General features: G+C 39.2%; 1 protein-coding gene across 1 annotated transcript; it reads right to left on the bottom strand.

The window, feature by feature from the left end:
* Nucleotides 1-298: 298 nt before the first annotated feature.
* Nucleotides 299-23075, bottom strand: LOC127637765 (uncharacterized). Its single transcript, XM_052119018.1, has 2 exons — nucleotides 22881-23075; nucleotides 299-5896 (listed from the first exon to the last, which is right to left on the bottom strand). The coding sequence occupies exon 2, from the start codon at nucleotides 5839-5841 to the stop codon at nucleotides 634-636; it is 5208 nt and encodes a 1735-aa protein (XP_051974978.1). The 5' UTR covers nucleotides 5842-5896; nucleotides 22881-23075; the 3' UTR covers nucleotides 299-633.
* Nucleotides 23076-25066: the final 1991 nt, after the last annotated feature.

Here is a 25066-nt window from a genome sequence, read left to right as displayed (position 1 = left end):
AGAAAATAGTAGCCTGGGAGCATTCCAAAGATGGCTGCCAGTGGACTGACTTGCTTTGAAATAGACTTTGTTTAAACTCAAAACATTAACGGAGATTAAGTTATTGTGACAACTATTCTGTGTGACAACTAGCCCTATAAATAAAGAATATTAGAAGTATCGTAGATTTGGCCTCCAGTTTCTGCAGTTGAAAAATTTAACCATATTCTTTTTTTTATTATTATTATTATTATTATTTTATTCAGCAAAGCTGCTCAAAATGAAAAGAAAACATCCTTTCAAACAACTATTTTCCAGTACATTTTCATGTCATTTATTTTCAAGACAACATATGTATAAAATAACATTGCTATACCTTAAAATGGTACATTTAAAGATCACTGTGATCAAACAACATGATTCAGTCATACATGGAGTACTATACAACATTATAAAAACAATAAATCCCCTGGTAAAAAAAATATTGTATATATAAAAAAAAAAGTTTTACTTTGCCCCAATGGTGAAATTACAGTCAAAAGTCAGCAATGTCATTTACAGAAAACGTTCACATTTCAGCCACAGGTTTTAATTACATGTCCTTTTAAGTAAACATATTAAAAGCAACAATTAAGCAACTTTACAAGGCACAAGTTAACTGTGTAGTGTATTTGTAAGCTTTTGCTGGGAAAATGTTTTTCTGGATGAATTTAGCTCTAACACATTACTTGATAGCTGCATGGCTCTTTGTTTCAAATGGCTTTTTAAAGCATCCATGTTTGACTTCAAGAATTCCTGAGGTTTCTGAATTTTTTTAATCTGCTTTGAATATTTGGGTGAAAAAGAGGTCATCTTCATCTTCTTCTGTGGTGATTTAGGTGGAGAGGGCATCCTTTTCTTCTCCTGTGGTGACCTGGGTATAGATATCTTTATTTTGGGTATGTAGGTGCTGCTCCACTGGTTGTGAACTTTTTGTTTAGCAGAAAGCACACAAACATAGTCCTTGCCAGCATTGGAAATTGTTAAGGTAGGAGGGGCAAAAGGACGCCGCTCCGGGGCAATGCATTGGTCACCTTTGGACCCATATAAGGCAAATGTAACTTTATTTTTCGCATTTGTTATTTTCTTCACTGACTGAGCACCATCATATTTATCAAGCCTCTTATTTGACTTGTGGGGCATTGTGGTCATGCATGGTGTTGTATTTGGATGACTGGACATTCTCTCTAGCACTTTGTGTTGGTTTTTTGTATGGTTCTGAGAGTTTCTGTCCATCATAGCCTGTAGGGGATAATTTTGTCTGTCTTTAACTTTTTTCACATTTCTGAGGTTCTGATTTTCACCACTAGAGTTGTTAATTTCAGATACACCACAAAGATTACGCTCATCAAGATTTTTCTTTTGTGGCCAATTCTTTTTTATCACAATATCTGGAGTGAAGAGCTCACAATCATCAACAACAATCTTAGTGCTACCGGATTTTGACTTTTGCTTGACAACAGATTTTGTTGGAGGAAGTGTGGTGTGTTGCACTGGCATTTGGAGCTTGTTCCAGCTGATTTTGTCTGATTTGACCGTATCTGCTTGAATCTCGGGAAGCTCCTGTTCAACTGAACTCTGAATTCCAGGCATTCTGAGATTGGGCATTGCTGATTTGACCATGTTGTCACTTTTTTGTCCTGCCAGTCTATCATCAGCAATGTGTGCCTCTGTTGAAGGAACAATTGGCTCATTGACTTCCAGTTCAAGAGTTGGAGGGGTACAATATTGCTCTTGTTCGTCTGATTCAGTTCCCAAAGCATCAGTCTTGTTCCTCTTTGGAAAGCATAACTCCCCTTCTAGTTCAAGCAATGGTGCCTCAACCCAACAGTTAGAACAGAAAAGTTCAGCATCATTGTCCTTTTTAATAACATAAGTTGAATTGGATTTCTCAGTGCAATTGGTACCACAACCAGAGCAAATCTGTGCTTCGCTACATGCATGGTTAGGCTGACTGGGCGAGCTTAACCATGCAACAAGTTCTGTTGAGTCAAAGCTTGATCGAATAGACTCGGCTTTCACGTTACATTGAGGTTCTGTTTCTAACTGTTGGAAGAGCACACAATCATCAACACCAGTGCTAGTGGTATCGAATTTTGGTTTATGCTGAAGGAAAACAGATTCCATTGGAGGCGGCGTGTTGCGTTGTATGGGCATTTGGAGCTTGGTTAAGCTGATTTTGTCTGATTTGACCATATCGGTTTCAATCTTGCAAAACTCCTCTTCATCTGAACTTTGAAGCTCAGTTATTCTGAGATCAGGCATTGCCGATTTTATCATGATGTCACTTTTTTGTCCTGTCTGTCCTTTATCCTCAATGTTTGCCTTTGTTGAAGGAACAGTTGTCTCCTGGATTTCCAGTTCAAGAGTTGGCGGACTACTTTGCTCTTGTTCATCTGATTTTAAAAAGGATGCATCAGTCTTGTTCCTCAGAGGAGAGCATGACTCACTTTCTAGTTCAAGTGATGGTGCCTCATCCCAACAGTGGGAGCAGAAAAGTTCACCATCATTGTCTTTAATCACATGAGTGGAAGTGTATTTCTCAATGTGATTGCTACCACAACGAAAGCAAATCTTTACTTCACTACATTTATGGTTTGGCTCACTGGGTGAGCTAAACAATGCCACAAGCTCTGGGGAGTCAATGTTTGATTGAGTAGACTTGGTTTTTATGTTACATTGAGGTTCTTTTTCTAACTGATGGAAAAGGTTTCTAGCATCTTCAGATGACAGCACAGTTACTGCCATCAACAGGGAGTTATCACTTGAATTTTCATCATTAGACACATCTTCAATAATATAAACATCTGGCTTTCCTGAATTCTCATTGTCAGAAATATCTTCCACTTGCCATACTTCAGTCAACTTTTTTAGAGTCTCTGCTTTACCGGAATTCTCATCATCAGAAATATCTTCCACTTGCCATACTTCAGTCAACTTTTTAAGAGTATCTGCTTTACCTGAATTCTCATCATCACAAATATCTTCCCCCTGCCAGATGACTGTGGAGTTGCTAGCAGCCTCCTTATTGCCCAAATTGTCATTGTCAGAAATATCTTCCATCTGGCAGATGACTGTGGAGTTGCTAGCAGCCTTCTTATTCCCCAAATTCTCATTGTCTACTTGCCATGTGTTTGTGGATTTACTAAGAGCCTCTGTAGAAAGTGACACATTAGATTTATTCACATCATCTGAAATGGCACTGGCACATTCCAAAAGTTTATCTACAGGTCTCACAGAAAATGAATCAGACTCTAAATGTATGTCTTCCTGGGGGGAGGGGAGACTGACATCTTGTGTGACTCTGATGTGTTCTTGGCTTAATACTTCCATTTCTTTGCTGCTGTCTGTTAGTTCTTCTGAAGGCATTTCTGAGAATGGTGAAAGCTCTGCAGGCCCTTTGTCTTTGATAGCAATTTCCTCACTGCCATTTCCTGCCAAAGGTGTGAAAACCTCTGTATGACTTTCAGTCCATAAACTGCATGTGTTTGACTTTACACTTTGCTCTGTTCTGAGGGATGTAACCTCAGGAGCTTCTTTAAGTGAATTATCACCTGAATAGTCTGAAGGAACATAATCAGGCAATGGTTCTGAGAGCACTTTGTCAATATCCGCAGGCTGTCCATCAACATTTAACCAAGATGATTTGAACTCCTCAGATGACAAACAGATCTCATTGTTGAGAATGTCACAATGAGCCAGTTTCTTAAAGTTTTCAGATGAAATGCTTTGAAATACCACCGATTCATAATTCTTTACACCTGATGAGCACTCCGTCAGTTCTCTATGCAACTTTAAAGATTCCAAAAGATTGTATTTGTCCCCATTCCAAAAGAGTTCCAAGATCCAATTGAAAACACTCTCTGGTATATCTGCATATCTAGCGCATAATTTGGTCATCTCTTCCATCTCTATAGACTTTGTCAGGTTCATCAGTTTCTGCAGTGTGTAATCAACCACTGGCACACTGGAAATTTCAAACACAGTATCACCTGAATCACAATCACTCTGCTCTTTATCCTTTTTCTGCAAGTCATTTTGACATCCTACTGTAGGATTAGCAGAGCAAATATCAGGACTTTGAGGTATGCTAGTGACTGTGATGTTGTTTATGGTCTCAGTTTGAATGCTAAACCTTCCATCATCCTGCTGTGCAACTGGTGCAGGCGATTCAGACAGCTTGTCAGTTACTTTTGTGACAAAACTCAGTGCATCAGGTTCTTCAGCATTTGACCAAATGGCATCAATCTTTAGAGGTGGACTGTCAACTGTTTTTGGACCTGTATCATCCATCAGTTCAGTATTTGAGGTTTGCTGGGAAATGGGGGGCACGATTGCTATGGCCTTGTGGACTTGCTGAGCAGCTTTCTGTAGAGAAAACACAGCTTCAAGACAATCTGCCGGGTCAGTAGTGTATTCTACCCTGTGTTGTCTTGTACCATGTCTCTTCTCACTGCTACTCTGTTCTGTTCTGCCTGTATGATTGATGCCAGGTAAGGCAGATTGTGAAGCAAACCTACTCGCATCTTTGGAGATGCTTATTTTTTTGGAGGGCACTTGGTTCCAATAGTCTTTCTGAAATACACCATAGTACATTTTTTTACTAGGGGGTTCATCTGTAAACTGTGCATTCTGATCTCTTGTTCTGCCATCTGATGGCTGCTTATTTATTACTGAACTATTAGCATTGTCACCCGAACACAGTAATCGATATAATAATGGGTTAACAAAAGAATTTATGTTGAAATCTGGCTTAGACTGAGGGTTAGGTTGGGTTTCATTGGTGAGAGTCTTCTGTATTTGGTTTTGAGCTGTCTGATTAATGCTACATGTCCTATTGTCTATGCTCTGCTGTCCATTGTTGCTTTGACTATTCTGAGAATGGGTGGCTGATACATTGGGACCTGCATTCATCCTCATTTCTAGCTGGCTCTTCATAAAAGGACTCTTCTGAAAATTAATGGAAGGTGATGAAATGCTCTTTTGTGCTCCAGAGTGTGGCAGTCTGACAGAACTGTTTGAGGTATAATGGATTGTTTCGGTCATCTGAGCTTGGCTGGTGTACATTCTCTGCGTCAAACCATTGTTTTGGGCCCAAGAAGTGGATTGTTGAGTGTGTCCAGGTTTTGTGTTGTGCATAGTCTGCTGTTTGTCTGACTGTTGTCCAGAGAACCATTGTTGGTGATGAAGAGGTGCTGTTCTAGAAGAACAAGGTTGTTGCTGGTTATTCATGTGGCAAGAGCTCCCATTGTCAGAAATGTGTAAGTTCCAACACCTGGTGTTCTCATTACACCCAGTTTTAGAGCCTCCATGGTCTGAAGGTAAAGACGTTGGAGCTTGGTTAGGGCCAACATTATTTTGCAATGGACCGGTGTTTCCATAGTTCTGTTGGGAGTAAACATGCTGAGTGTTATATTGGGCATAATACCTACATGTATTGGGGTTTTCAGATGGTACTTTTGTTTGAGAGACCATCCCTTGTGTGCAGTGCTGCTGTGTCTGGGAGCCTGTGATTGGGTGGGGGTGGGTCTGATTTGCTTTTGGTTGAAGAACAAGAGCTAGAGAGTCCCCACTGTTTGAGTGAACACCTTGAGCAGAATTCCAGTGATTTACATATTGTTGTTGTCCATTGGAATATCTTTGCTGCGGTGTAGTATATAGTTTGGGGTTGATCCGTGTCTGGTGTGTGTTAGCTGGTTGATCATTTTCATGATTCCTGGTGGGTTGGTACATAGGTGGGGGCCTTTCTTGGTACTTGGGCAGATGTCGTTCTTGGTACTTAGGTGGAGGTCGTTGATTAGAATTCCAGTTGTATCCTTGCATGATTATGGTAATAGCTGTTGCCAATGCTCTTTAGGCAAATTACTCTAAAAGCACTCTAAAAACAAAAAGTTAAAAGAAAGCAAATACGGATTATTAGTTAATGAGCACATTTTAGTCAAAGTATCAGTAGGTATGCATTAATGAAATTTTGGATTTAAAATGAGTGCCCTAATTACTCTCGATCAGACAAATAATTATTTCATAACATAATAATTAAATAAACTAACAGCACCTTTAAATGTAAGTTTATAAAAAATAAATGAAATCATGCATAAAAAGTCTCTACTCAGACAGATTGGCCTGTTTTTTTTATTTTGTTTTTTGCAGCGGCCACTGACTCGGATATAAAACAACCATAAATGTGTCAGATGTTTAATCAGAAAATCTCTTTGGCTGTCAATCAACTGTTAGTTAGTAAATTGAGAGCTTTATGGCATGTTGACATTTATTTGATTGACATATCTTTTGACATAAGGGCAGAGTTTTCAGAGCATGATGTTGAAGGAAATAATACAAATTATCTAGACATAGTACTCATCTCTCACCGTATACCTAAGCCAGACAACAAAACTCAATTTAGTGTCCCTTGAGTTGTGAGTTTATGCATTAAGATACCATTAGTACATACAACAATACTTCAATGATATGGTATTATACAATTAAATATAGGTTTAACAATGTTAACAAACATGACAATACAGTAAAGGCATATTTACATCAATTCCAAATATTCGGTACGAATGTTTGTTGCGAACAAGCTTTTGAAAAAGGAATGATGGTTTCCTATGCACATAAACACGGAATTCAATGCAAATATGCAGTAAAAGAAACAGAAGTTGTACACACATTCTTTATCATTTTAAATATTTAAGTCATGTGCTGATACCTCTTAATTTATTATATACGTGGTGTTTTGTCTTAGTGCACATTAGAGGAATTTTATTTAATCTTTATATGCAATATTTTACTCTGAATGTAGCCGTCACGTACAATTAACAATTAATTCAATACAAATATGCTATTTCTATATAGCGTTAAATGTTGGACAAAACAAATGTTGGACGCATAAACACAGCGAGCAAGTGAATTACAACAGTGCGAGCACCATGACACAGCTCGCACGTAAAACGTAAACCTGCAGAATTTGCAAATCCCGAGCACCAAATAAATATAATTGTGCAAACAAATTAGCAACTTGCGAGCAGAAATAACAAAACCGTGAGTCATGATATGTCTCACACACGCGTGCAAATCTGAACACACGCGCAAGTTATTTTCTGCACACGCGCAGCTGAAATCTTTACGCACACAAGTCGGATTTGACACTCAGTGGCGGGGCCCAATCCTTGATTAACTCATGCTATAGGCTGCTGACCAAATCCTGTATTGATTGGCTGCATCTCGTCGAATCTCTCGTGATTGGCTGTCGTTGGACGAGAACAGACAGAAAGTAGGAAGCAAATGATGGCAGACAGTAAAGAGTTTATGGTTTCTTTCTAAATTCTTCAATTTCTTGTAGCTGTAAGATGTTTTATGCATAGATAGATAGATAGATAGATAGATAGACAGACAGACAGAGAGAACAGTAGCTGCGTTTGAATAAAACGATAGTGCATCCATCCGAAGTGTGATAAGAGACATTAAAGAAGTGCCGGATAAGTGGTCATTATAAAGCCTTGCTACCGATGACTATCATTATCGGTCATATAATGCGACTGACAAATCAGAATCAAACATTTCAGAGAGCCGTGTAATAAGAATTTTAATGTTCACTTGATTTCCTAACCTGGCCATATTCTGCTGCACCTGCTCTGCTTTCCCAGCCTCAAGGGTCCCAGGGGCTGACTGGCTTCCTCTCTGAGCCTGCATTTCATCTACATTAATGAATTCATGTAGAGGCTGATGAGTAGTGGATGGCCCTTGCAGTACCACACTAACAAGCTGGGAACTATCTGACATCTAGCCATCTACATTTACCATTTTGTGAAACACTAACGTTCCCTTCAACATTAATGTTAGATGGACCTGCGTTCAGTGTACCTCTCAACAGGTTCACTAAACGCCTTGCTGCGATCTGTATTTCCACCCATTTTCAGTTACTATCCAAGACAGAAAACACACACGCATTTACATACATACAGGAGTGGTGGTGGTGTAGTGGTCAAAGCACATAACTGGTAATCTGGTAATCAGAAGGACACTGGTCCGAACAGTGGTTCGAACCCCACAGCCACCACCATTGTGTCCTTGAGCAAGGCACTTAACTCCAGGTTGCTCCGGGGGGATTGTCCCAGTAATAAGTGTACTGTAAGTCGCTTTGGATAAAAGCATCTGCCAAATGCATAAATGTAAACGTAAGTAAATAAATACATACGTACGTACGTACGTACGTACGTCGCACGCACGCACGCACACAACATCTTACAGCTACAAGAAATTTTGAAAGAAACCATAACCTCTTTACTGTCTGCCATCATCTGATTCCGATGAGCAATGTCACGAGGATCTCTGGAGAGGCTCTTTGTGTCGTAAAAGTGTCAAGAAAGCACTCTATTCCCAGACTCGCTGGCACTACCCGGTGATTTAGATGGGGAGGATCAGAGTGTGGGTTTTAGGACTTTAGGACTTTTAGGTAAAAATGTGTTCATTGCATTCAGAATTAATGAGTTCATGATTTTCCATTCATACTCTACAGAACATATTGCATTTTTGCTCAAGCATAATCTTAACCGCACTTATAGAGAATATAATAAAATGTGTAAACCAATACCATTATTACAGTTAATCCAAAACACATTGATGTATATGAGAATAAGAACAGCTTAATTAGCCTGATAATGGACCGGGTGTGCAGAATCGGGACAGAGGGAGGGAATTATGGTTGATATCCTTGAACAACAGGTGTATTCCTTTAAAATCCTTTAAAAACAGCATGTATTTCTGTTAATCAGCAGTATTCTGACATATATCCTTGATGTATTTCTTAGATATCTCTTATATGATATGTCTCTGGCATGGTGTTTTGCCTTGATGAGTTAAATATCTTTGGAGCTTGTATTTTCTTTCATTAATGAAATGATAATGTGAAGGAACAAACAAGGCCGCCTCATAAGGGTTTGCTGAAATGGAGGTGAAAAGTAAAAGGTATATGGTGAGGACAAGGCTGTTTGTCTCTTACACAAATGTTTCTAAGTTGATGTGTTCTCACCATGAACTATGACACATGTCCAAAATATGTGAAGTTACCAGCTGATGTATGTTTTAAAAAAATAGATAGGCGGGGGATTTTCCACCAATATTTAATTAATGAAGGATATAAAACATATTGGTGGCGAGGGAAAGAGACAAGGGCAATAATCCCATTTGTCAGAGATAGTGGGTAAAAGATAACAAAAGGTATATAACTGAGAACTTAGGAGGATCAAGTCAGGACAGACAGCTGGCTGGACTCATGTTTGTTGGTGTTCAATAAACTACAACTTTGGCATCTGGAACTCAAGACTCGAGAGTTTTTTGTCACGGGCAAGGGCGAGGCTAGCCCCTTTTTAAGAAATGTTGTTATTCTAAAATGTTTGTTTGTCTTTGACAAGGTTAAATAATGTCAAAAACATACTCCGTAGTTTGTGGTTTAAAATGTACGTGTTAAGAATGAAAATGAAAACACCCCCGCTTAGCAAATGGTGTCATCCTCTTCTTCTACTTCTCCTCTGTACCTGCACCGCTCAGCACGACCGTCATCAGGCGGGAAACACACGCAGAGTGAGAACCCGTTATGTAGTGTTGTGAATCAACTAAGCTGCTCCAAAGCTGTGTCTCACACTTCTTTCCTTTTACCTAGAGTTGTTCCGATTCCGAAACCATATCGGTGAGTACTGGAGTCAGTATCCTAGCGCCGGTTGCAATGTTCTTCCGCAAGACGCATGCAGTTCTGTTTATTAACTGCTAGAGCGTGAAACAAAAACAGGAGCGTGACAAATAAACTGCGTACCTGTGTAGTGCGTACGTGTGTCTCTGTTGTTAAAGTTTATCATTAATTTGATACTCATTTTAACAATCGGGAGTCATGTAAACATGGCATCAACTGCGTCTTTTCTGGTCAGTCATCATGGAAACATGAAGCCCTGGCGTGTGGACCAGAGTAAAACAAACATATCACTGTATACCACCAGTATGTGTGAAAACACTCACTGTGGCTTTTTAAATGAATTGTTATTCATTCCTAGATTTATATCTGTTATTTTTCAATTGTGGCTGACTATCAAACTAGACAATAAAAGAAAGTTTAATGTTTTTCTTTTGCTGTATTTATTCATTCCTCACACACAGAGGATTTAACCTGAACCAGGCTTAACTCCTGAACTCCTAACATTACTCTCTCTCTCTCTCTCGTGTGTGTGTGTGTGTGTGTGTGTGTGTGTGTGTGTGTGGCCTGCCAGTGAGCAATGGACATACGACAGTTCTTTAAAAGAAAAAAGACAGATTCAGGTGAGAGACTAGGGACAGTCCATAATGACCTCTGTCTTGTTTTTTGGTTTTTTGTTCTTCTGAAAAGTGTTAAGCTAAAGTAACAGATAATGCAAACCAGCTATCTGTTGTTGTATCAAATTACTTATCTAGGCAATCCCATGCTTTTATTTTATTTATTTATTTCAAACCCACAATGGAGAATACAGCTTCTCTTGTGAAAGGAATGTGTGATTTAAAAATGTTTCTAAGCCCAATAATAATAATTAAGACATTTAAAATGGCACGCCTCTGTGTGCCTTTTGATCATATCCTTAGAATCTGTAAATGGTCTCGTTAACATTTTTGTGACATGACAAACTGACCTCAACTCTCCTGCCTACAATATATTTGTGTATGATTGTCAGTGCCAAGTCAGGGAGATGGAGAAGGGAGATTGTCAGGGAGATGGAGAAGGAGAAAGGGAAAGAGAGCATGCAGGAAGAACCAGGTGAGGAAACAACAATAAATTGACATATAGTGAATAGTGGCAAGCAAAACAGTAACTACTCATACTCCTATACTAACTTATTGCCATTATGTAGCCTATATTACATTTACTTTTTGTAACATTATTTTACACCACATTTGTTCATAATAGAGAAGGAAAACAACAGGGAGAGTCCATAAGGGATGAGGGGGAATTGACTAGTGAAAGAAATGAAGAGACAGAGGGAGTGCAACAGAGACCACCAAGCCAAAGCAGCAGAGACAGAAGAGAGCTGTTCAGACTTGGGGGATAAGGACACTGGTCCTAAACAGTTAAAGCTGTCTCAATACCCTCATACTCAGTTTGGCACACAAGAAGAGCCTTTCAAGAACAGTGGTTCAAAAAAAGTTTCAGATGGGTGGAATACTCAGCTAGACAAAATGCTGCTTTCTGCTTTCCTTGTAGGGTATTTGGCAAAAATGTCAGAAAGGATGCACTTGTTAATGATGGAGTTAATAACTGGCAAAAGGCACTTAGCAAGTTTCAAAAACATGAAACACAGTCACATAAGGACAGTGTGGTTTGTTGGAACAGCTACAAAGCAAGCCTGTCAAAAGGGAATGTTGTAGAACAGATAGAGGCAGCAAGTACCACTGAAATGAGTGAAAGAAGGCAGTACCTAGAGCATATTATGGCAGTAACCTGCTTCTTGGGGAAGCAAGGCATAGCATTCAGAGGTCATGATGAAACAGATGAGAGTCACAAAGGCAATTTCCTAGAGTGCATATCACTTTTGACCAAATTTGATCCCTTCTTGCAGAGATACACAGCCCCTTCAAACACCACGTACCTCTCATCTGATAGCCAAAATGAGATGATAAGAGTGCTGTTTACAAGAACTAACAGAAAATATCATCAGTGAGATAAAGGGAGCAAATATGTATGCCATTATGGCTGATGAGGCCAGGGATGGAAAGACAGAACAGTTGGCACTCTGTGTTAGATACGTGTCTGTTGAGGGTGACGTCAAAGAAAGGCTCCTAGCCCTTACAGAGGTGTCACAGTTTGATGCTACTTCGATAACATCTGCAATTGAAAATCAGTTGGTAAAGAAGGGAATTGATCAGTTGAAATGTGTGGCACAGACCTATGATGGGGCAGCTGTCATGAGTGGGGATGTTGGGGGTGTACAAGTTAAATCTTGTTTTATGTCACACATGCAAAGCTGTCTCTGAAGCCACAGAGTTCTTCAACATGCTGGAAAGTCCCCATTCTTTCTTTAGTGTCTCCCTTGTAAACCACCATAAGTTTGTGGACACTCAAAAGAAGTTAGGGTTGCAGCCAAGAGAACTTGTGCAGTTGTCAACTACAAGCTGGGCATGCCAGCTTCATTCAGTGACTGCAGTGATTGATAATTTCCCTGCTATCATAGAGTGCCTCTCCACAATCAAGACACCCACAGCAGTTGGATTGAGGGCAAAACTCAGTAAATTCTCCTCAGTGTATTTGCTGATGGTTTTCCACACTCTCCTGTCTGTAACAGCAGGTTTACACAGATACCTACAGAAGAAGACCATTGACATTGCCCAAGCAGTGACATACAAAAATGCAGTGACTGACACCATGAAGCAGAAACGCAGTGATACCACTGCTGCAGATCTGTACTACAGAACAATAGCTATGTGTGAGGCAAACCAGATAGCAGTAGAATCATCCTCAGGACAGAGGCGGAAGACAAATAGAATGGATGAATATGTTGTTGAGTCAACTTGTGGGGCAGGCAGTGAAACCTGTGGCTCTTCAGAGTCTGAAGATCTCAAGAGGAAACTTTTGTTTCCTTGTCTGGACCGAATGATCTGTGAACTTGAGCCGTTTTTCTGGTGTGAATGAGGATGTGCTCAATGGAATTCAGGCATGCAGTCCAACCTCAGGCCATTTCTTGTCTGAGCCTCATCTGACAGCACTGGCTCTGCATTACCATATTGAACTTAAGTCAGAGGAAGTGATAGTTGCAAAAAACTTTCTGAAGCGCAAAAGTGAGGCTGGTACAGTTCAGGACATGCTAGCAGTGTACAAACTCCTAGATTCGGAAATGTTCTCTTCACTGAAAGCGGTTAGGCAGATTGCCTTGACAATACCAGTTAGCAGCTGTACATGGGAGCGGTCTTTTAGTGCCTTGCGTCGGCTCCATACATGGCTCAGGAGGACCACAGGCCAAAGCAGACTCCAGCACCTAGCTGTGATGTCTATTGAGAAGGAGTTGCTTGAAAAAAATTGAACACCAAAGGGTCACTGACAGGTTTGCAACCCTCAAAGTGCGGCGACATAGATTAACTCTCCCAAAGTAGAGCCAAATGGGGATTCAGGTGAAGTACTTCAAAGAGTTCCCTCTTTCTTTTTTTATATCTTTACTTTCTAAGTATTTTCAAGACCTCTGTAAATAATCTGGATATTTTGGACTTTTTGGTTTTACCTTGTTTATTTTTTTTTGCTCTTGATGTGAAACTTGTTTTATTATTATTTATTGATGACTTATATTGGTTTATTAAAGTTCAGACAGGCGTGCTCCAGATATGTTAGAGATGGCCATTTGTAAATCATTTACAGAAGATGAATGACATTTTGTTGTCCAAGTACCTGTTACTTTGTTCAATGACAATAAAGTTGAATCCAATCCAACCAATCTGATGACTGTTGATACAAAAGGAGGCACATGGAGTTAACGGTCAGGAAAACCAGCTGAGTGAAGAAGGTTTTGTGTTTGTTACAGGGGGCTGTCTGTGTGAACTCACAATTAAGCTGGTGCTCTGAAAAGGTCTCAAAAAAAAAGAAAAAAGAAAAATCTGGATTTTGGAGTTAGTTGAACCAATGTTAAAATGATAGTTATTTTTCAATAGACATATTTTTGGTTTTTGTGTGAAAAGAGGGTGGGTGGTGGCAGTGGGGCTCATTGGGTGCTCAGCACCCCTAAAGCTCTGACCCTAGAATCGCCCCTGGTCACAGGGGATGGTAAGAACCTATGGGTAGGGGGGGGGGGTCGTTATCTAGACAATTAGAAGTCCTTCCTGAGACGCTGTGCTGGTGTGTAGGCACCTAGACAATAAGCTCCCGTCCGATGAGGTTGAATACCACAGAGTGGCTCCATCCCCTAATCACTCTCAAATTAATGTCATACGAGTTCATCCAAAAGGACAATGGCATAAGAGGAGTTGACGACCCCATCCGGGGGGGGGGGTTTAACCTTCTGTAAGAAATATTTCTACATCTCAGCTCTGTCCAAGAGAGATGCTGAGTTGCTGCATTCCTTTTTGTATGCATTATCAAACATCTGTTTCATATTAGCAAGCAGTTGTAAGCGCCCCCTCTTTCTCCTTCTCTCTCTCTCTCTGTGTGTGTGTGTGTGTGTGTGTGTATTGTATTAGTGTATATGGCAGAGGTCCGAAGGCTCTCTAGGATTCGAAGGAGCCTTTGCCATATGGAATTGTTATCTATGAGGTAATGTTTGCTCTGATTGGTTAGTACTGTAACCCCCCTTTTCACTATTGCAGTATATCCTTGCATGTTATACCAGAGAAGAGCGAGCTACTTTTTATTCGCTCCCCAACGTTGGATGCTTTGTACTGATTCATTCACGACTCAATAAAAGACGGAGAGAAGACTTTTATTTCTAACACCTTCCTAATCTTAGAAAGTGTGTGTGTGTGTTTAAAGAGTTATTTAAACGTTTATCTGTAGAGCTAACCAAATGTATTTTACAAAACGGTGAAATTGTGTTTTAAACAAAATGTATGAAGTGGCAAACACAACAAAGTCACTCTAAAAATTATTTACAAAAACTTTAACAACATTCACTAGAAAATACAGTATTTTGGCAAACAGGTTTATTTTATATATAATTCTGAAGACATATCTTTAATACAAAAGTTATTAACCATTTTTAACCATGAGATTCTAAAACAGTGGATATTGAATGACATTAGTTAACAAATAGGTTTATTTTACTCAAATAGAGGATATTGACTGAGCAATCTCATTCAGATGTTCACTTTAAAATAACGAATAAATGGTTAACAAGTGTTACCAGAGACTAAAACATATTTTAAACCAAATGTTCAGATTGGCAAACACAATATTTTAATTGAAATAGTATGCATTATAAATTGTAACTTTAACACGTGTTGAATTGCATTTTTCCGATCAAAATTCTTTCACGAGAGCATCCAATTTTTCAGTGTTTTTGAGGTTTTTAGGCGCTGAGCGGCGGGGATCGCAGTTTTCTTGTGGCACGATAATTCGTTTATAATCCAGCCTTTAATACGCCGATCCTTTGGACTAATACATTGATGGGGTGTTAACAAGAATTCGAAGTGTCATTTAAAATCTTTGATCTCTGAATATTTCACAACAAAAAACGGGTGTTTTGGTATAGCCTATCGACAGTCCTTTTAAATGATTCAGGCATAGATTAAACTATCAAACATCCCAATGTTGCTTTATTCAGTTCTAAAAGAGTTTTTAACTAAACATATTAATATTGTAAATGAATGGGGTCATTTCTTCATGCGCAATCGCCTACTAAAAACAAGCCAATACATTCAATAAGATTATAATTAAAAACAGCCACTGAGTTAATTCACTAGACAGAAAGACGTGCGGTCTGTGACCAAACATGTGTCTAGTCTAAGGAAGGGTATTTTTCTGTTGAGAATTATTTAAAAGATATGCATAAAATATTTGTAAACTGTTAAATAATTTTGGAGTGTGTCAAGAAATACAATTCATGACACCGGTGGGGACTCGTGAGAGGGTGTTTTTATGGGCTAGGCCAGGGGTGCCCAATACGTCAATCGCAAAGGCAATGCTGGTAGATCGCACAAAATTTAAATGTACTTTCGAAAAAAAATTATAAAAATATAATGTCTTTCCTTCTTTTAGTTTCTGTCTGACTTGCACTTGACGAGTAAATATTGACCAGGCGAGGTTGTTTATTCAGTTGCCATGACAACTAGGTTTGCACATGCGCTTTCCAAGGACTTCTGAGAACAGAGCGCGAAATTGCGATGCTACTGCCCGGATTAGGCAAAACTGAATGGAATCAGACCGTTTTGCCTAATCCGGGCAGTAGCATCGCAATTTCGAGCTCTGTTTCAGAAGTCCTTGGAAGGCGCGTATGCGCAAACCTAGTTGTCATGGCAACTGAATAAACAAAACCTGGCCTGGTCAATATTTACTCGTCATCAGAATAAGGTAAATGCCCTGGCTATTGTAATCTATTGTGCTGTAGGTGTTTTGGGTTTAGTTTTAAAACTGAATGATATCAACATTGAACATTATTATATATTTTTTTATTAATTAGAAGATGAATTCCATGTAGGGATACATGCAGTAGTCCCAACAAGCATTTTCTTATTTTAAATGAAACTGTGTTTTTTTTAGTTGGTAGATCTTATTGAGTTGGTCATTTAAAAGTAGATCATCACACAAAAAAGTGTGGGCACCCCTGGGCTAGGCAATAAGATGCTGATCGGCGGGGGGTTTGTGGTGGGCTTGTGTAGCGATAAGGTTTTTTTCACTAAGGAGCCAATTTTTTATTTTTGGTTGATGCCTTTTTTTCGAAAGAGCCATAGGCCTACCACAAACGAATAATTTACTATTTTCAAAAACAAAGTTTTTCAATAAAATAAAATGTATATATTGCCCATAGACTACTCAAAAACAAACAAATGCAAATATTAATAGGTAACATGTTGCAATATGGAATCAAGTATACATGTTTGAGCAGGTCTCAATAAAATTACTTAATTCTACTTCATGAAAAATGTAACTCCCCTTTTGGCGATCTGTAAAAAATATTTTAATGATAAATCGCATTTAAAATATAAATATCCGATTATATGACCAATCCCCAGGGTCTGTGAATATTTTTGCTTTATTGATTTTGCTTTAAAAATTTTACAAATTTATTGACTCATGACAAACTTAAACAAAAAGACATTTCTAAATTCAAATCGCACTTTATACAAAATGAAAAAGCAATACAAATAACGAAATGATAAAAAAAAAAAATCCTCTATATAAACACCTCCCCAATTCCAAACATTTAATATAGGCGGCTCGCCGCGTCTCTCACCAACACATGAATGTTGAAAACTTTATAGAGATCCTTTTCCAACAGAAAGTGTGGGTACGATTGCAAATCTTGAAGTCAATGACACTGTTTTGATTTCATTTCTCATGAATTTTAAAGCCTACTTCTAGTTAACAAGGTTTGAAATGAACACCCGCCAATTGCGGATCTTTCATGCAGAGTACCAGCTTACACTACCTGTGGAAGGTGACCTGTAAGACTTCTTGGAGTATTATATTACAATAAATTAGACAATCCCGTTTGATGAAACGGGATTTATATTTTGACGACCAGATGAATGAAAATCGCCAATTCACGTCTGATTTCATGTGGGTGCGCTGTGAGCACTGAGTGCAATGAAAGCGCTTCAACACACGAACATTCATAGAGTTCTGGGGCTCGTTTCCCAATAACTATTGAACTTAGCTGTTAAGAGCATTTTCTTATTCTCTCTAACTTGCAAAAGGTGTCTGGTGGTGTAGTGGTCCAAGCACGTAACTGGTAATCTGTTAATCAGAAGGACACTGGTTCGAACCCCACAGCCACCAATCAGAAGGACACTGGTTCGAACCCCACAGCCACCACCACCATTGTGTCCTTGAGCAAGGCACTTAACTCCAGGTTGCTCCAGGGGGATTGCCACTGTAATAAAGGGCTCTGTAAGTAGCTTTGGATAAAAGCGTCTGCCAAATGCTTTAATGTAAATACACTTTATTATATTTTATGAATAGTCAAAAGAAAAGCAGTCACTGCTCGTGTCTGATTCACTGTTCAGAGGGGTGCAACAGGACCCTGTCACATGAAAAAAGCGCGTATAAAGAGTTATCACTCCCTTTTCTCTGTTTGATTGATTCAACTGAAAACTGTTTGCACGTATAATGTAGTCTATGAGAATGATCCATATGATCTCCGATCATCTCATGAGGTACTGCGAGTTTAGTTCGCTCTTACACATTGTGAACGCAACTCTGCAGGTTCAGTAATATATACACAGGTATATCTGTATTAAATAAACAAAGACGAAAGTGATTAAAGCATAAGGTAAAACAAGACACGTGTGATCCACATGATATGGCTGGTCATCCTTTCACATGTCAAATCAAATCCACAAACTACATTTTATTTCAGCACACCTAAGCAAGTATCATGTAATATTGTAAACTGAATTTATTTAATGTTAATTTTACATCGCTCATCTTGCATTACTTTATAATAGTTTATACAGATTTAAATACTAAAGTAATATTTTGAAATTCATGGTATGTGTTAACCAACAGTTTCGACAACTAGACTGTTTAAACGTCTCATATTTGACATAATCAACTAAAGTTGTTTTCCCTGAAGACCCGTAAGAAGTGTTGTTTTTACAGGCCATTTGTTAAAAGCCTCCTGTTGTGTGTAATGGTTGTATAGGATTATCACACCATACAAACACTAACTATACACACACACACACACACACACACACACACAAAAGATAAGTATCATTATAACATCAAATTCACAGCGATCAGTCCTTCTATACATTGCACTAATGTACATAAGTACATTAACTTGTCATACGTTGACTGAACCACAATAAATGTTCCTCCAAACCTGAATAAAATAACTTGCCAGAGTACCAGATTTATTTGTTCCGGGTCAATTTTGAACATAAATGAAGTATTTTAAGTATTACTTAATTGCAATTCAGTTCTGGGGTTTCAATGGCATGTGACATATGACTACAAAATGTTGCATATGAATAAAAATGGTAAAATTAGTGAAACTTCATGGTTGAGGGTTTTTCTAGGAGGAGATTATCTTTTATTTTTGCTATTGTGTGGACACAACATCACTTTTACATTTGTCATCTGTGTTTACACTCAAATCTGGACACAGACCCTTCAATTCAGAATGAAATGACAGAGCTCAGTCAGATGTTTTATCACATTGATTTACTTAATAATCACAGCTTGATATTATTTGTTCTTTTCAGAAAGTTCACTTACACAAAGATCTTCAGTCACTTAATGCGGTATCGATCTGCAGGAAAATGACTGAGGTATGTACGTTGAACCGCAAATCGTAATTTACTTTTGCACATCTAAAGCACAAGGAAGAGTGAAAAACATGCAGCTACAAATGGTGTGTCAGTACAGTGTTTGTTTGTTTGTGCATGCGTGTGTAGTTAGTATTTGTATGGTGTGATAATCCGATACAACCATTACACACAACAGGACGCTTTTAACAAATAGCCTGTAAAAACAACTGTTCTTACGGGTCTTCAGGGAAAACTCAATTTGGAGCGGAGGGGGCGGGGCCGGGCTGGAATGCGCATGCCCGGTCCCCAATCGGCCTGATGGGCCGCGCGAGGGATAAAGGCGGCCGGTGACGACGGTTCGAGAGAGAATTACGGGCATGTCTGTCAAGTGTGTGTTTGTTTGTGCTTTTGGTTTGAGTTTAATTAAATTATGATTTATATTGACAAGCCGGTTCTCGCCTCCTCCTCATCCATCTTAACCCCCTTACATTGGTGTCGAAAACCCGGAAAGGAGAGTCCTCGACACTACCGTCCACCCAGGGGAGTGCCACTGCCATCTGCCGGAGTAGCCCGACCGCCCGGATGCGGGGAACGTCCACGGGGCAAGTGGGGACTGGATTCCCCGTCCTCCTGGAGCGATGGAGCCACTGCCAGGGGCGGTGGAGTGCCTTGCCGTCCCCCAGAAACGCGGAGGGGTCGAGTGAACACAGTCATCCATGAAGGGAGGAGGGAAGTATCTCCACCTGGAGTGGTAGGGCCGCTGTCAGGGGTGGAGCAATGTCCCCAGGTGCCGCCAGAAAAGCAGAGGGGCGTTCTGTCCGCTGGGGGTCGGAGGTTTGACTCCGGTTCGCCCAGAGAGGAGCGGCTGTCGTCCGCCGGAGAGTGTGGAGGAGTGTTTTCCCCTCACCCATTTTTTTTGTGGACGTTATCCCCTCCTGTCTCCTCCCAGGTCGAGGAAGGCGGGGATGACCTGACCGGGCGCAAAGCACGCCCCTCCCCAGGGAAAGAGTGGGGGGTGTAGGTCATGCCGGTGGCACCCTGGCCTGAGGTAACGCCGGGAGGAGTGTGGAGAGGAGGGGGGCGGGCCGGGATGGAATGCGCACGCCCGGTCCCCAATCGGCCTGATATAAAGGCGGCCGGTGACGACGGTTCGAGAGAGAGAGAGAATTACGGGCATGTCCGTCATGTGTGTTTTTATGTTTGTGCTTTTGGTTTGAGTTTAATTAAATTATGATTTATATTGACAAGCCTGTTCTTGCCGCCTCCTTGCCCATCTTAACCCCCTTACACTCGAGTTTGTTCTTTGCAAGTTCTGCAGGTTTACATTTTACGTGCGAACTGTGTCATGGTGCTCACGCTGTTGTAATTCACTTGCACTCAGTGTTTATGCGCTTGCGCTGTTTTGTCCAACATTAAACGCCATATTTCTAATTAAAGACTGTGAACCCGTATTTTCCTTTATATTATTTTGTTGCATCATATTTAAAACTTTTAATGTACATTATTCCACATGTATTTATATAACTGTACCTTGTGTACAGACATTAAAATATAAAAACTTGGTTTGAGTGTTAGTTTGGAATATGGGCTAATCGTAGTATGAAATGCCACCAAAATACACGCATAAATAGCCTATAAAAGGCACGTGACATATTTATGTAACTGCGCTCTTTACTAATCTCACTCACACAAAAACACAGATTAAACATGGCTCAATGACGTGAAGCTCATTTTTGTCAGCGTCAAATAAACTATTCAAAATACACTACAAATGCAATTTACACAAAACAATCACTTGAATACACCTCTTCTATAATGAACATATTTTCAGTTACCGATTTCAAAGTCATCTTGATATTTTTTTCTGTGGCTTAAAGTAAACAATGTCCAATGCAACCATACTGAGATAGTAGCCTAAAAAGTGAAACAGTAAAAGTGGACATCCTTGAAAAAAGAAATGTTGGCATGAATAGCGCTGAATTATCTTTTATCAGCATTTTTTTAAAACAAATTCATTTTAAAATATGATTTATATTTGAAAAACAAATGTCCACCAAACCAAAGTGTGCCATGTGATGCAACTAATATGTAGGTAGAAATGTTGTTATGTGACAAAAATAATAAAACAGAAGATTTCGTTAGACCCATGCACAAGATTGTGCGTACCCACGGTGCTCGGCCTGTGGCCGAATCACAGCAGTGTTGATGTAGGGCCATATCTCACTCTTGCTCATGTGATATTGCTTAATTATCTCATGGTTGCACCAAATGACCTGAGCCAAAATGTCTTCACACACACACAATCTTGTGCATGGGCCATTGCTGGTTCAAAACAAATGATGCGTACAAGCCTCTGTTAGTAATTCAAAAAGTTAACTTCAGAAATAGTAGGAAGGAGGGGGAGGGGCTCACTGCCGACTGCCTGGAGCAGGACAACCGATGCCAGGGGCAGCGGGGGAGACCCCTTTAGTTCCCAGAGAACGTGGCGTTCCGTCCGCCAGGGGTTGGAGAACTGCCTCCGATCCACTCGGGGAGGTGCGGCTGTCATCCGTTAGAGGGTGGACGAGGACCAACTGCTGCTCTTCCACTGCACTGTTACAGTACCCCCCCTTTAATGATTTCTGATTCCCTCCCCCTGTCCCGATTCTGCATACCCGGTCCCTTATCAGGCTAATTAAGCCTCTGAGAGGGATAAAGGCCGACTTCGGATGGTGGTGCGACAGAGCGGTCGTTAACGGTCAGCTGACCGTCGTATGTTTGTATCTTTGGTTTATTTCTTCATTATCAATCAACTATTATTTATATTGTCAAGCCAGTTCTCGCCTCCTCCTTTCCATTGTTGCCTTTACAATAAGTTTGACCAAAAAAAAATTAATTGATGATTACGTTGCGTACACTCATGTAGGCCTAATCAAGGTTCAATGAAACCATTGAATACCACTTGACATTAAAATTGTTATTTTTTTGTTACAAAATGCTATAAAATGTTTTTCAAACAATTTGCAAAAATAACAAGATTACATGTCTACAAACTTGTCACATTTGTTATAAACCAGATTATTATTTTTTTTTTTTCTAATTTGTATCACCTCGGACAACCTTATTCATCAATGACCCATATTCCTCAAATGCAAATAAAATTTTGCTACAAGAATAAAAAAAATAACAATACAAACTAACGCTTTGTTTTCGTGTTCAAAATAACAAATAATATCCTTAATGCAAAAAATATAATTATCACATGAAGGAAAAAAAAATAAAAAAAATCACTCAACTCACACCAAAAATTCGAAGACTTTCATTATTACAAAAAGTCCACATACATCACAATATTTCGCCAGATGTGCGTTACATGGATACATTTTGTGTACTTCTTTAGCTTTATTTGAAATAAAATATGTATATGGTAACAACCACGCTTTCTTCCATTGAATGTCGTCAAAGAAAGCCGCCCCAACGGTGCCAACAAAACGTAGTACTTCATTAACATCTGAAAAATATTAATATATTTCGTAGGAAAACCAAAAGCAGCAAATGATTTTAAAAGGAACTGGTGCTCCAGTGTCAAAAGCCTTATACAAATCCAGCTTATAATAGCTTCTGAATCAATTTCGTCCCAGTAATCAATAAGATCCAGAACAAGCAGGAGAGGTGCCGCTGACGGTTCGTCACGCCTTTGTTCTTTACAGTGACGTGTGAAGTTCCGACTATTCCAAACTCGTGCAACTGCGCATTTATTATCATATGCCTTGTCTTGTTGACCCCAGTGTTCGGACAATGCATGAAATGCAATACTCATAAAACGGCATATTAATTAAATAAAAGATGGAAACTTTCGGAGTGTGCTACTTTAATTCGTGCCGTATTTACCCTCTTTAATCGGTCAATGCTCACTATGTATAGCATTATAATAATATGACGATATAATTAATACTCACTATATGGCTAATACTCACAATTTACTGCGCATTTCAAGACCGACCACGTGTCCACTTTGGGTCTCCAAACTTTTCCAGTTTGCTCTTCAAACAAAGATTTAGTCCGCATGATAATTCCCAGAACTTTTGAGTTTAAACTCGTTGCCTCAGATTTGCATCTTCAACCTACAACCGTCAACAAAGTGTAAATCCGAATGAGCGGGTGTTTCTGACGCACCTTAACGCTATTCCAACGGATGACTAAGGAGGGGCTTTGTTCGCCTGCGATTTATCCTCCGCCCACCAGCTTCGAAATGAATATGTAAAAATGCAAAGATGGGTGGGAGAGATCTTGTGTAGCCTACTGTTTTAAAAAACTGTTTGGTGGAATAATTAGGCCTAAGTATTTTCTCTCTTTGCAGGAAAACACTAGAAGTCAGAATATAGTAGTTTGATTGTAACATCCAGTGATTGAGGAATGGTTTCTCCATTGTTATGCCATTCGGTGTAATATTTCTGAGTTAAGATGAGAACATGTGCGACCTTCAGGGTTTGCCATAGCATAGTCCCGTAGTCCATGCATCCTTCAGTTTCCTGGTTTATATAATGCCCAGGCTACCCTACAATTATATTTTATACGTTAAATAAAAATATACCATAGTACATTTATCTTCTTTAATAAACAGAGGCATGCTACATGGAAAAAAACAACAACAATGGAAAGTTACATTCACATTTATCCAACACATACTTTTTGTCCTGTATTATTTTCAATGCACTCTAAAGAGCATTAAATGTTTCTAGTAAATACTTTACTAGATATTTGTTTCTATAGAATATACCATTTAAGGCATTATAACAGTACAGTGGGTTTTCATGAAATTAGTCTTACTGGTTGCACAGATAAGCATCTGCTTCTCCACTCTTTATGTTAGCAGAAACCCATTAGATACCTCTGTGGTTTTGGGTTTGTCCTATGTTGTTTTATGTAGCACCATGGTCGTGGAGGAACGTTGTCTCGTTTCGCTGAGTAGGCCTACTGTACTAACTGAATATGGTTGAAACGACAATAAAACACTTGTGTTTCTCCATTTACCATAATTACCCATAATGACATCATAATGATTACATTATACTGGTAATATCATATGTTTCAATGAGATAATATTGATTAGTACTTTTCTAAAATATACCATATGCATCAAATGTTTTTCTGCATTTGTTTTTGCAGATGAAGAACAGATCACATATAAAAACACCACATCCGTTGGAGGTGAAATGAGGTGAGACCAGAGCATTTGTTTCATAGCTCAAACAAAACAGCTGACAACCACTTCTCCCTCTCAAGACATAAAAACACAAAAGCACAAAAGAAATTGACTTCAATAAATCAGATGATTTGTAGAAGGTATAACACATTTTATTTGACAGAAATTTATAAAATTAATAAAATATATGAAATAATGAGAATAAATGCAATAATACAGAAAAAATTATTATTGATTATAAAATGTTAAGTAGATAGCTCTTAAGGATATATCCAAGGAATACGTCCTGGATTTAACCTAATAGTACAATAGTATAATAGTACAATCTTTATCTAATGAACTAAGTAAGTAAACAAAAGAAGTTAAAGTACGGATAGTAAGATGAGGCCTCAAAGCTTGAAGTCAGATACGGAGAGCCAGAGAGCTGAGCTGTTGGTCATGAAGACCATCTTTTTACCTTCTTGAGGCTGTGCCAAGAAAAACGTCCTTTCTTGGTACAGCGAGTTCTGCACAATTGACATGAATGTAACTCAAGGTGTCAGGTCATGGTCATATTGTTATGACCTATTTAAGTGGGAAAGCTGCGGTTAGATAGATTGCAAAATTCGTGCATACATTCTAGCAAAAGCACTCGTAAATATCATGCTCAGCAAAGTATGCACACACAGATGTCTAGCAGGCATCCTGTGTGTGCAGACTGACTGAATGAATAACAATTATAAAATTTAGCTCTCTCGGCTTCATGTTCTGAGCTCTCATCGGGCCAAAAGGGCTACCTATCCATATACTAAGAATCCAAAAAATATATACATTGCTGCATGCAACGTCCCAGTTTCCCACGGAAACATTGGTACAGCAATGCTGCAACCCTTATAAGGATAGAGAAGAAACATGGAATAGTCTGTAACGCACAAATTGAAAATGGCTACCATAAGTTCAGTTTGTGAACTAGCTGAC

The sequence above is a fragment of the Xyrauchen texanus genome, chromosome 45, assembly GCF_025860055.1.
Source record: "Xyrauchen texanus isolate HMW12.3.18 chromosome 45, RBS_HiC_50CHRs, whole genome shotgun sequence".
NCBI classification, from domain to species: domain Eukaryota; kingdom Metazoa; phylum Chordata; class Actinopteri; order Cypriniformes; family Catostomidae; genus Xyrauchen; species Xyrauchen texanus.
Note: the sequence above shows the minus strand (reverse complement) of the source record. Positions and strands in the feature narration are given on the sequence as shown.

Excerpts from the sequence above, each read along its gene's own strand:
- LOC127637765 (XM_052119018.1), bottom strand. The coding sequence starts at position 5,841 with ATGCAAGGATACAACTGGAATTCTAATCAACGACCTCCACCTAAGTAC.